Source organism: Quercus lobata, chromosome 8, assembly GCF_001633185.2.
Source record: "Quercus lobata isolate SW786 chromosome 8, ValleyOak3.0 Primary Assembly, whole genome shotgun sequence".
Taxonomy (NCBI): domain Eukaryota; kingdom Viridiplantae; phylum Streptophyta; class Magnoliopsida; order Fagales; family Fagaceae; genus Quercus; species Quercus lobata.
This window is the reverse complement of record NC_044911.1, coordinates 39,302,943-39,315,988: the sequence shown is the minus strand read 5'-3', so window position 1 is coordinate 39,315,988 and position 13,046 is coordinate 39,302,943. Positions and strand designations below refer to the sequence as shown.

The window sequence follows — 13,046 nt, the reverse complement described above, 5'->3', positions numbered from 1 at the left end:
ATGCTCCAGATTCGCTCGCAAAGCATAAAGTTCATCAAGCATGTCCACCAAAATCTGTCTATGAGCTGCCTAAACGGTTATGACAGTCTCCCATATACGTCGAATGTCTGAATCATCCGAGGTAGGAGGTGAAGGAACATCAGCAGCATGATCAACGGGCTCCTCAGCCGTAGCATCACCTGTAGAAAAGGGAGGAGGAGGTGCGACACCGGAAGGCTCTACCCTAGGGCGTTTAGAGCTTGCTCTCAAATGAGCAGCCCTCTACCTAAGAAAGGTGGCACCTATGGGAGCAACAATGTGTATAGGCTCAGACGCGGGAAACTCAACCAAACCGAGATGCAAAAGAATCCGGTGAATAAAAACGGGGAAGAACAAAGCATAAGCAGAAAAACTACTCCTATGCACCTCAATCAAGGAACGAATGAAAAGATAAGGAAAGTTAATAGGAGCATCAGTAACTAGGGCATACAAAAATGCACAACGCTCCAAAGGAATGGTGTGCAAATGAGAGATAGGCCAAAATGAATGACAAGCAATTCTAAAGAAAATATAATGAATCGGAGTGAGTTCAGCAGTGGTGATCCGAGGATCAGAACCCCACTGGATAGAAGACCCAATGATATAAGACATGATGTCATCAAAGGGAGGAGGCTCATCATAAGGGTAGACAGGATGCCAGACCACTAGTACCCAAGGGCATCAGCCACTACTAAAGGAGTAATGGTGTACCCTACACCCCATACCCAACTCCTCACGAGAGTGTTGGCATCATAGGAGTAGATAGAGAGGTTCGAATAGAACTCTCTAATCAAGGTAGTTAGAGGTGGATGTGAAAAATCCAACAAAGGTAGCCAGCTCCTATGCTCAAAGTTCCGCCTAATCTCGGGATCTAGCTCATCTAAAAGTACCTTTCTCTTAGCCCAAATGTTTCTCCTAAGGTTAAGCTTCTCAAACGCTTCCTAGTTTTGCTCACTCAGGAACCTATCACTATCAAAGGTGGGGGAAGGAAAAGAAGTGGAGGTCCTATTGGCTCTAGTTTTCCTAGGCATGATATTAAGGAAATGACAAGACACACAAAAAAGAACCAAACAAAAAACAAAGAAAAACCAAGGCAGACTACAAGTTAGTACAAAAAAACAGAAATAACAATTCTATATGATGCATGAACATTATCAACACATGATGCATGCCCTAATGCAGTGAAAATAAGTTCAATTTATCTTTAAAATCACAAAATTGGCTTGAGCATAGAGTTTACATCAAAAACTCCAAAATTTGAAGAACCCAATTTCACAAAACCAATAAGTTGACCAAATTGATCATTATACATGATAGAGAACAATTTATAATGACCAAATCAATCAACCAAATAGGTCAATTTCATCAATTTAAACCAAATTGAACAAAAACCCCAAATCGGTTATTTTCAAGCCCTAAAAATTTCAATTTCACCAAATTCATCAAATTGATCAAATCAATTCACCAAGAACAGTTTTATAGTGTCCCACAACAAAAACCCAATAATCAATTGTGAAAGAAAAAGCTTAAAACATCAAAATCTCCAAAATTTTCAAGGTTCGAAATTTTCCCAAAAATGCATGATTTAATGCATGAAATATGAGAATAAATGCAAAAGGAATGGTAAAAGGGTCTTACCGGCCTTACAGGAGAAAAACCTTGCAAAAAGAACGGATGAAAACGACAAAAATCTTGATTAGAGCCTTGACCGATCGGATAGAGAGAGAATAAGTTTGAAAACTTTTTGAATAAGTGTCTGAACACGTGAGAATCAAGTGTTTTAAAAACTCTCTATACGATTTTCGATTGATCAAAAATAAGGTTTGATCTATTGAAACACACAAAACCAACAAAGAAATTTTAACTGCAATTTCGATTGATCGAAAAACAGATTCGATCGATCGAAATACACAAAGCCAAGCCAAAATTTTCTAGAAATTTTTTTTTTGAAAAACAAAGCAAAATATTGCAAAAGCTCCTCAAAGCATTGAATTTTGTGAACAAAATGTAGGAGTATGAGATGAAATGTTTTTCAAAAACACATGTTTTGAACCCAAATTTCCCAAAATTAAGATGTTCAAACAATTCTCCTTAAATTTTCAAGCTTCAAGCACATTTTGCATAAAATACAAGGAATTTTCAAACTTGGTTGGCCAAACCAAAATCACACACAATAACATGTACAGAGTTTAGCAAAGTGTAACTTGTGTAGTGTGTGCAACTAACAAAAATTTGAGATACATGTGAGGTGATATGTAAATAGAAATCAACCACAATTTCCACAAAATTCATCACATTGAATTTGAAAGAGACTATCATCTAAAGAGTTACATCATATAACTCTCACATCTCTTAGAAAACAAGCTTGCAATCATATAAGTTTCTTGAATTGCCTCATATTGTACACACCAATTTTATTTGTTTAGAAACTTATTAATAATAGCCGGGATAATGTACAAACCAATTTTATTTTCTTGATTTAACATTAAGTCCAATAATGTACACACCAATTTTATCGTTTAAACCAAGACTACACCTTATATTCTTTTTGTACATGTGCTACACTTTCTCGAGTATAAAATCTTACGATATGCACTAAAGTATTCATGATTGGCTAGTAAACAGGAGTGAAATGGTTATTTATCTTCCATCCTCTCACTTTCCTGCCCTCTAAATGCACTCTTAAGGAACTATGATTGAAAGAAATCAAAATGAACTTTCAACCAGGCTAGTATGGGAGAAGTGGACTCACTTTTTAAATAAAATTTATTAGATATTTCTCAAACTGTAATTCTATATCTTAAGATGTCCCCTGCCCACTTTTTCTAAATTAATTATTATTATTATTATTATTATTATTTTTGGAGGGGAATTAAACAATAAACCGAAATGGAATAAGAAAGATAATATCTTAAATCATGGAATAAGAAAGATAACATCTTAAATCATAAAATACTTTGAACTGCTAAATAGTTTATATGGTGACCACTTTTCCCAAAAAAAAAGAGGATATTTGAACAAAAATGGGTGGGTAACAGAGCCCCCTTGCCTTTGTTTCATTGAAATCTCCTTTTGGCAGGAGTCATTGAAATTTCTTTGGAAAAAAAAAGGGAAAACAATGCAATAGCCTACACTTTTGGCAGGAGTCCTGGAACGTTTTTACCATTGTATACGTTCAAATTTTCCTCCTTTCTTTTACACAACGGCAAACCAAACAAGTTTTTCCTTGGAGAAAATGTTTCATTTCTGTTGCCAAAAGTGTAGGCTTTTGCATACTTGTGTTAGAGATGAGTGATTATAAGGTATTGTCACTCTAAATGCACCTAAATGGTCCAGTTCTAGTTTGTGTTACATGTCATAGAACCATAATTGTAATGATTGTTGAAGATTTGAAGGTGACTAGGGAAGAGAGTTTACTGAAGTGCAATGAAGTCCAAATGACACCTAGGTGATAGTTTCAGTAAAATCATCATATGGTAGTTGTTACAATGCATTAGGGCACAATTTAAGTGAATGAAATGTGATATTGTTACACTAAGAGGTGTGCCTACTGTGCAACTTTTAAAACCACTGCAAATAATGAAGTGCATGAGCATAAGCTAATTTGATTTTGTTTTCCAACATTCTCTATAAAACAGAGGGTAGTAACATAATGAAACGGAATGCAATGTTTTTTAACATGATAACAGAAAATTAAAAGGTTCTTTCTTGCACCCTATTTATGTTTGGCACTTAAAGAGCAGGTGTATAACAAGAAGACCTCGTTTGTACTGCACCTCGTAATTTCCTGTTGTTAAAAACAAAAAACTTATTAGCATGTAATTTTAAAAGAATTATTAGCATATGATAGGTATGGTGATAGTCTAAACAGTAAGTCATCATCTGAGATAATCAATACTTACATGAAATTTGGTTGAGGCAGGTTAGTACTTCATCCAATATTGGTCTCCCCCTAGGAGAAGTTTGGTCACACCACAAGCCCAACTCTGTGATTTTGGTAGCCTTTTCTTCAGTGCATCCATCTTTTAGCAGATTTTTGTGAACTACATGACCTTTAATGCGTTGCTTCTCCTTTGCACACATGATTAAATCTTTTTCTCTTTTCTTAGCTCCTGTAAAGGTCACTTCTTCAACTTTCATGATAAGCTGCAACATCAAGATGCCCAAGCTGTATACATCTGCTTCTGCACTTGCATGCACTGCATTTTATTGTAAAATTATAAGTTAGTTTACACAAATACACACTTGTACGCACAAAGTTTGGTTTTTTATTTGGGAGTTTGTTACCTGTGATCTCTGGTGCTGAATATCCAGGAGTAGTTGTAGGTATGTTTCTACCATTTGGCATGGCCTAGCCAAAGTCACCTATCTTCACTTTTCCGCCCTGAACACGGAGGAATAAAGTTTAGGCAAAACAGAAGATTTATAACATAAAAAATCTTGTGAAAGATAGCAAATGTTTTTATCATTAACATACGTCTGTAATTCCTATAGATCTAACTTACCTCATCAAGTAAAATATTTCCTGGTTTGGATCTGCATAAATGAACTGGGGTTCAAAGTTATGCATGAAAACAATGGCTGATGTTGTGTCCTTGAGAATGTTCAAAGTTATGGTTCATCTTTCATAGGACTTCAGACTTTGAACATTCTCAAGGACACAACATCAGCCATTGTTTTCATGCATAACTTTGAACCCCAGTTCATTTATGCAGACCTCAAACCAGGAAATATTTTACTTGATGAGGTAAGTTAGATCTATAGGAATTACAGACGTATGTTAATGATAAAAACATTTGCTATCTTTCACAAGATTTTTTATGTTATAAATCTTCTGTTTTGCCTAAACTTTATTCCTCCGTGTTCAGGGCGGAAAAGTGAAGATAGGTGACTTTGGCTCGGCCATGCCGAATGGTAGAAACATACCTACAACTACTCCTGGATATTCAGCACCAGAGATCACAGGTAACAAACTCCCAAATAAAAAACCAAACTTTGTGCAAACATGTGTGTGTATTTGTGTAAACTAACTTATAATTTTACAATAAAATGCCGTGCATGCAAGTGCAGAAGCAGCTGTATAAAGCTTGGGCATCTTGATGTTGCAGCTTATCATGAAAGTTGAAGAAGTGACCTTTACAGGAGCTAAGAAAAGAGAAAAAGAGAAAAAGATTTAATCATGTATGCAAAGGAGAAGCAACGCATTAAAGGTCATGCCTACTTCACATGGTCGGATCCTCACTTTGGATAATCTAATGCTTAAGGGTCGGCCTTTGGCTAATAGGTGTTGTATGTGTTGCTGTGATGGGGAGTCGGTTAACCACCTTCTTCTTCCTCATTGTCCTGTTACCCATTCCCCATGAAGCTTTATGCTTTAAGCCTTTAGTATTCTTTGGGTTATGCTAGGATCAGTGGCGGGTTTGTTATCTTGCTGGCATCAGTGGCCTGGGAAGCATAACTCGGACAAAGAGAAGACGTTGGATGAGTTAAAGCTTTTATGCCACCGTAGTCTTTTGGAGTGGTCTCGGTGTTGGGGTTTTAATGATTGTTCTTCTCTCTCTGAGTTTGTCCTCCCTTAGTTTAGTTTCCTGACTTCCTTTTTTTCTAGTTGTTCATCATCATGAACTTCTATTCCTCTTTTTTCTATCATTTATAAAAGTTTTCTGATTACCTATCAAAAGAAAAGAAAAAAATGAAATTTAGAAAAGAGTTGGATCTTGTCATGAACATGTATATGGAAGTCATGCCCCATTCCATATTTTTTACTAATTCAGTCTATTTTCTCTTGTTGTACAGAAGGATAGATACACATCAAAACATAGAGCATCAAAAATGAAATTTAAAAAGTTGGATCTTGTCATGAGCATATATATGGAAGGTATGCTCCATTCCATATTTGCTGAATCTCTATTTTTTCTTGTCATACAGAGGGATAGATACACATCAAAACATAGAGCATCAAAAATGAAATTTAGAAAAGAGTTGGATCTTGTCATGAGAATCTATATGGAAGGTATGCCATACTCCATATTTGTTGAATATCTCAATCTTTATCATGCATGGATGTTTCTTCTCTAGCTTAAAGATTACTTTGGCTTGTTATACATACATATTTTGAGTAATTAGGTATCTAGTAAATTGCATTATGGAAAAATTTCATACCTGAAATCTCCTTTTTCACATCGGTTGGCATGAAATCATAGATTAGAAGCAGCTTTTTCTCCTGTTTGCTGTGACCATACCCCCAGAGTCTAATAATATTCTGGTGTACCAACTGACTCAGGGCATGTACTTCTGCCTGCAAATTTGATAGAACAAGCATTGTTAGTAAACAGGAGAGAGAGAGAGAGAGATATTTGATTTTATCTTTTTCGTGTTTTTCTCTCTTTGATTCCTTTCTTGAATCAGTTCAACAATTTCTTCATTTGCTCTTGAATTTACACAGCAAATCCTCAAATTTGTTGATTTCTTAATTCAATTTGCAAATTTCTTCTATCAAGTTTTGTCCTTTCTTCCGATCCAGTAAATTTATTTATTTATTTATTTATTTTTATCTTGGTTTCTTCTATTCCATCTAATGACCCTGATTCAATTTCTTCTCCAACAATGGCTGCTACTTAAAGCATAGTTCATATCAAAGATGATTCAAATCCATATCACTTACAAAGTGGTGATAATCCAGGTTCCAAGCCACTGTTCTTGTCTCTCAACTCCTTAGAGGACAATTACAATACTCGGAATAGTTTCTTTCTTCTTGCATTGATTTCAAAGGACAAGACTAGCTTCATCGATGGAAGCATTTCACAGCCTACAAATCCCACAGATCCTTTATTCAACTCCTGGAGACAATGCAATACAATGGTCCTTTAATGGATTCTCAACTCCATTTCAAAGGACATCACTTCAAGTGTGATGTATTTCAATACTGTTAGGGAGGTGTGGGTTGATCTGAAGTGAAGATTCTCACAGGGCAATGGGCCTTGAATGTTTGAGTTACAGAAGGAAGTTCTCTTACTCAGGATAATGTGACTGTTAATGGCTATTACACGAAATTTAAGGCTGTTTTGGGATGAGTTAAAGGCCTATGATACTTGCACTTGTGGACATCAAGAGTACCAAATTACCATGTCTTTTCTGATGGGTTTAAATGAGTCTTCTGGTGCTATTAGAGGTCAGATATTACTCCTAGAACCCTCACCCTCTTCATAAAGTGTTTTCACTTGTGTCTTAAGAAGAGAAACAAAGAAAGGTTGGGAGTGGGTCAAATGTTGGAACTGAATCTGCAGGACTCATGGCAAAGGCTCAACTCACAGCATTCACAGTATCAACAGTACAACAAAGGGAATTACTCTAACAAGCCTAAGAAAGAAAGACCTCAGAGCTCACATTGTTGTTTACTTGGGCATGTTGTTGACAAATGCTGGAAAATACATGGTAATCCTCCTGGTTACAGGACCAAAGACAAATCTCAGTGGTGGTAAACCAAGTTACTGTGAATTCTTCAGGCTCAGCATTTGACCCTGGGGGAGAAGATTTAGCTCAAGTAGCATTGACTTAATCTCGGTATCAGCAACTTCTCAACATGCTGAACTAACAAACTTTTCTTGTCAATCAGTGCATACCAGAAGTGGCACAGGGTAATCATCAAGTAGCAAGTCTTGTAGTCCCATTTCACACATGTCAGGTAGTCAGTGTTTTATCCTTAATCCAAAGCACAATGTTGATGACCATTCTATTTTTTCTCCATATTCTTTTGATATTTCTACTGTACATTCTGATGATTGGATTATTGACAGTGGAGCCACTGATCATATGGTCCATTCCATCAATTTTTTCACTAAAATTACATCTATTGCTCACATCACTGTTAAATTGCCTAATGGGGAATCTGTTATAGTAACTCATACAGGCACTGTCCAACTTTCTGCATCTATTGTCCTAGAAAATGTTCTGTGTTCCTAGTTTTACTTTCAAACCTCATTTCCTTAAGCAAATTGACTAGTTCTTTGAGATGTTGTATTTTTCTATCTTCATATTGTTTCATCCAGAACTTGGAGCAATGGGAGGACGATTAGGATGGGTAAACAGCTTTGTAATCTTTACATTTTGCAGAAATGTGCCTCCAATCAAATATCTCTTCCTTTCCAGTTTTCAACCTTCTTGTCTCATTTTTTACAAAAATCAAGTGCATCTGTTTCCCCAATCTTTTACTTCTTTGCAACGTAATAAGACTTGGAACTATGTCCAAAGCCATTTGTTGCATAATCGGCTTGTACATCTCTCTGTAAGAAGGCTTCAAGTTCTTACTTATGTAATGCCTGAAATAACAGCTTGTCAGAATTCATCAATTCCTTGTAACATTTGTCCTTTTATCTAAACAGAAAAGACTTTCTTTTTCTCCTTACACATGTTTCTGAATGTACCTTTGACCTTGTGCACTGATATATATGGGGACTATTTTTCACTCCTATAAATGGCCACAAATATTTTCTCATTATTGTTGATGACCACATTAGATGCGCTTGGGTCAATTTGAAGAAATTCAATTCAGAAACAACCTCACTCCTTCAGTCTCTTTCTTTCATTTAGTTGAGACCCAATTTCATACTAAAATCAAAGTACTTAGAAGTGACAATGTCATTGAATTTTCCATGCCTTCCTTCTTTGCTTCTCACCAACTTAGCTATGGGAAACACCACAACAAAATGCTGTAATTGAAAGAAAACACCAGCATATCTTAGATGTAGCTAGGGCCCTTAGGTTCCAAGCAATCTCCTTATTAAATTTTGGTGAGATTGTGAATCAAATAGACTTCCTAGTCCTCCTCTTCATAACTCCACTCCTTATGAGAGACTTTTGGGCAAGTCTCCTCCTTACTGTCATCTAAAGTTTTTTGGATGCCTTTGCTATGCTTCTGCTCTTTCTAGACATAGATCAAAATTTGATCGAAGGGCAAGTCCTTGCATTTTCATTGGCTATCCTTTGGTTTTATGGGTTATAAACTGTATGATTTAACCTCTCATAATGTCTTTTTGTCTAGAGAGGTTATTTTTCATGAAACAGTTTCCCTATCATGCTTGGTATACAAATCAGTCCAATAATACCTACCGTTTATTTCCTAATTCATATTCTGCAGAACATGATGTCACTCCCTCTTCCACGCCTATTTCCCATAACTCCCTGACCAGATTGATGATCCTACTCCTACTCATATCTCTAAATCTCCATCTGATCCTGTAAAAAGTAATTCTGCAGATCACATTTCTAGTCCTATTATTCCTCAACCTGTCAGGCATTCTACCAGACTACACAAGGCACCTGCTTATCTCAAAGATTACCACTGCAAGTTGGCTTCAAATGATGTTTGCTCTCCTCCCATTCTCTCCACTGCTGCTTCCATTTCATCTGGTAAGCCACATCCAATTTCATCTACTCTTTCTTATCACAACTTATGACCAATTCATAGGTCTTACAGTCTAGCCTTATCTAGTACTACTAAACTAAATCCTTTAGTCAAGCTCTCCAAGATCCTGTTTGGAAAGCAGCAATGGATGCTGAAATCACAGCCTTAGAAGCTAATAAAACTTGGTTCTTGACTCCCTTACCACTTGCCAAACAGCCAATTGGCTGCAAGTGGGGTTTTAAGACAAAACTCTAAGTCAGATGGTAGTAATAGCCATAAATATTACTCAAGGTTAATAGTTATCAATATTGACATGTACATAAATATTACTCAAAAGTACAGGACAAGCTTATACGACCAATAGTTTTGATCAACAACACAAGTCCTACTACAAATCATTTATAATATATTGAGTTGTATTGTGTAATTAACATGTACATAAAGCTGTCATGATATTATTAGTTAGTCCCTAATGCACTTTCTTAGGTTTGTTAGATAGAAATTAGTTTGTTAACAGTTGGTTATAAGTCTATGGTTTTGTATATATGGTAATGTATTATTCATTCTATCAATAAGAAATACACATTTTCTCTCAAAATATATTCTCATATGAATCCCATAGCTTTGCATGTGCTAAAGCATAAAATTGAGGGAGGTTTCAGCTATTAGTATCCTTCCATGTTTCCCAATTTTGTTTCAGGGTGTGGCAATAAGAAGGCTGATATGAAATCCAACATAAGAGAGTGATCATTTCACTTCCAAGTGTGTAAACATGTCCTCTGCATCACGTGTGCCTCATGCTCAACCCCCCAAGGGCACCACCACTTTAATAGAATTCCAACGGCTAAGATTCATTTTTCTACTTCTAGGTTCCCAAAAAACTCCGTTATCTTTTGTTAGCTCTTAATTATAGCAAACTATAATAGGACAATAGAGTTTTTTACTTGCATCAAAACTAGTGGTTTAAAATTGAGAAGAAGATACTGTGAGTTTAAACAAAGACAAGCTATTTTCTAAAGAAGTTGGTTATTTATCAAAAAATAAAGGAGGCAAGATACAAAATATGTTTTTAGTATGATTTTTACCTTCCATTGTTTGAATTTGGGGTCTGTGGTCCTGTTGTAGTCAGCGACTTTCACAGCCACAACATCATCTCCATAGAGTCCCTTGTAAACGGCACCAAAACCCCCTTCACCAATTTTGAAATTAAAATGGGTGAAGTGTCTAACTTCATCCCATGGCAATTCAATTGGATTTGGAGCCATATCTGGTATAGACAATTGAAAAGGTTAACAAAGGCCGAATGGGAATGGACATTGATTGATTGAACAAAATCTATGGCAGTGCTCCACCAGAGAGGTATTTAAATAGAAGCAGATTGGGTTTTGAAGCAGTGAGCCCATTTCTACTATGATTCAATCTGATATATCTAAATTGAAGCAGATTGGGTTTTGAAGCAGGGAATGAGCCCATTTTTACTATGATTCAATCTGAAATGGAAATTTAGATGTGAACTGAAGCAAACCCCAGTAAATTGGAGCGGCAAACAGAGCAATTTAGCATTAAATGTGAATTGAAGCAAACACTAGTAAATACGAGCGGCAAACAGAGCAATTTAGCAATTCAAAGATCTCAAAAAACAGAGCAATCTAAAGACAAAAACCGTGCACTTCAAAGATCTCAAGATCAGAATGTACATTATTAAAAAAAAGGAATCTCAGCACAGCACAAACATTAATTGAGCACAATTACGTTAAATAAAACCTTATAGAAAACCTTCAAAGTCCTTTGCCAAATAACGTTGAGCACAACACACAAATAGAAGAAATCAGAAAAAGTTAAAGAGTACTTTTACCTTGAGTGAATATGGATCTGAGCGGTATTAGAGCATCACCAGCAGGCTGGCTATCTCTAAATTTTGGAGAGAAAAGCTACTGTTCACACAAAAAATGCCTCCCAACAACCTCTCCATCTCCAAATTTTTTTCTCTCCAGACATGGAGAGCACTGTAGCAATTACTGTAGCATATCTAAAAAATATCCTCCCTTAAAAGATTACCCGGTTGAATAAAAAAATAATTCTTTCTCTCTCATTCCTTTTCTCTTTCGTTCTTCACTCTCTCGTGCTTCTCTATCTCAACGGTAACATTCCACAATCAAAACAAAAACACAAAACCCAATCGAAAGATTTGAAACACAAAAACAATATTTCTCATAAGCCTAATGAAATCTGAGCAATAAAATAAAACTAATCAAACCAGAACAAAAAAACAAAAAAAAAAAACATGTAGAACGCCGATCTCCACTTCTCTGCCGGTGATCTATGTGTGTATGAGAGAGAATTTGTTTGTGTGAGATAGAGGCAGAGAAATGCGTGTGTGTGTAAGAGAAAGAGAAAGAAACAGAGAGGGAGAAGTGAAGATATTGTTCTGGAGGCTACCACACAGGTCATCCGGAATGAACTAGAAAAAGAAAAGAAGGGTAGATGGAGATAGTGGGATACGTGTGTGGTGGAGAAAAAACCAAGAAAAAAAAAAAAAAAAAAAAGGAAACGTACGGATGTAGAGAAAGGAGAAGAATAAGAAATAACTATTTAGAAATACTACTACAATATTTTGACAATAAATTTTAAGTAATCAGTTAATATTAGTGAGTAAAAAAATAATTTAAGTATTGGGTTCAAATTAAAACTAGTAACAACTTTCTACATAAGATTTTGATGTGATTCTTGTGAAAATATTGCGAAAAATATTGTGGATATAATATTTTTCATTGAAAAATATAATTGTTGGGAATAAATATAGGAAGAATAAATGATGATAAAAAAATAAAGAATAAATAAAAAAATAATATTTAAATGAGATAGAGAAAAGGTAAAAAATCTGTTGGAAAGTATATTTGAAAAAGTAAGTAAGCAAAAGGTAAAATACACTATTCACTCTCCAAACAGGCAAAAATTTGGAGAGGCTACCGATGATGCTCTTAGGTTTGGGAATTTGAAGAAGTTTGGGTTTAGGGTTTTATAAATGAGCCTTATGTTGTTTGATGTTGTTTGTGCCTTCAATAGGAAGTTGATATGTTTGCTTGTTTTTATACTTGGACGCATGTATTTTTTTTATTGGGAACATTCACATAAATGTGTGTATAATAAAAATAAATAAATAAATAAATAAAAAAGTGTAAAAATTACCCAATTTTTCTTTAAAATGACTCACAATAGCTAGTGTATAATTATGTAAATTTACAATTTTCCTACCATAACACTATAAATTTACAATGATACTATTCATTTATGAGTAAATTGCAAAAACACACCTTTAAAGTTTGGGTGTGTTTGAATTTTACACCTAGAAGCTTTAATTTTTGAATTTTGCATCTGATTGATACTATTTGGATTGTTACCCCCCATCCGTTTGTTGCCACATGTATTGTATTGGTCCAATGAAAAAATGACATGTCATCTTAATGATTTCATATAAATTAAATAAATTTAAAATTTATGAAAAATAAAATTTATGCTCTAAAATTTAAAAATTATATAAACAAAAAAATAAAATAAAATAAACCACACAATAAAAGATCTAAAACACACACAAATGAAAAATCCACAAACTCCTATCACACAC

At 35.1% G+C, this 13,046-nt stretch overlaps 1 protein-coding gene across 2 annotated transcripts; it reads right to left on the bottom strand.

Annotated features, from left to right (window-relative positions):
- Positions 1-3,445: 3,445 nt before the first annotated feature.
- On the bottom strand, positions 3,446-11,877 carry LOC115955626 (probable serine/threonine-protein kinase CST). Of its 2 annotated transcripts, XR_004084158.1 has the most exons (6): positions 11,277-11,877; positions 10,507-10,688; positions 6,181-6,316; positions 4,306-5,689; positions 3,921-4,217; positions 3,446-3,805 (listed from the first exon to the last, which is right to left on the bottom strand). XR_004084158.1 is itself a non-coding variant. In XM_031073830.1 (5 exons), coding segments are annotated over exons 2-5 (615 nt in total). In that variant the 5' UTR covers positions 10,687-10,688; positions 11,277-11,871; the 3' UTR covers positions 3,446-3,803. The 2 variants fall into 2 exon arrangements, 1 of the variants encoding a protein (XP_030929690.1); XM_031073830.1 differs by lacking the exon at positions 4,306-5,689 and having other exon boundaries at positions 11,277-11,871.
- Between the last annotated feature and the right edge of the window lie 1,169 nt (positions 11,878-13,046).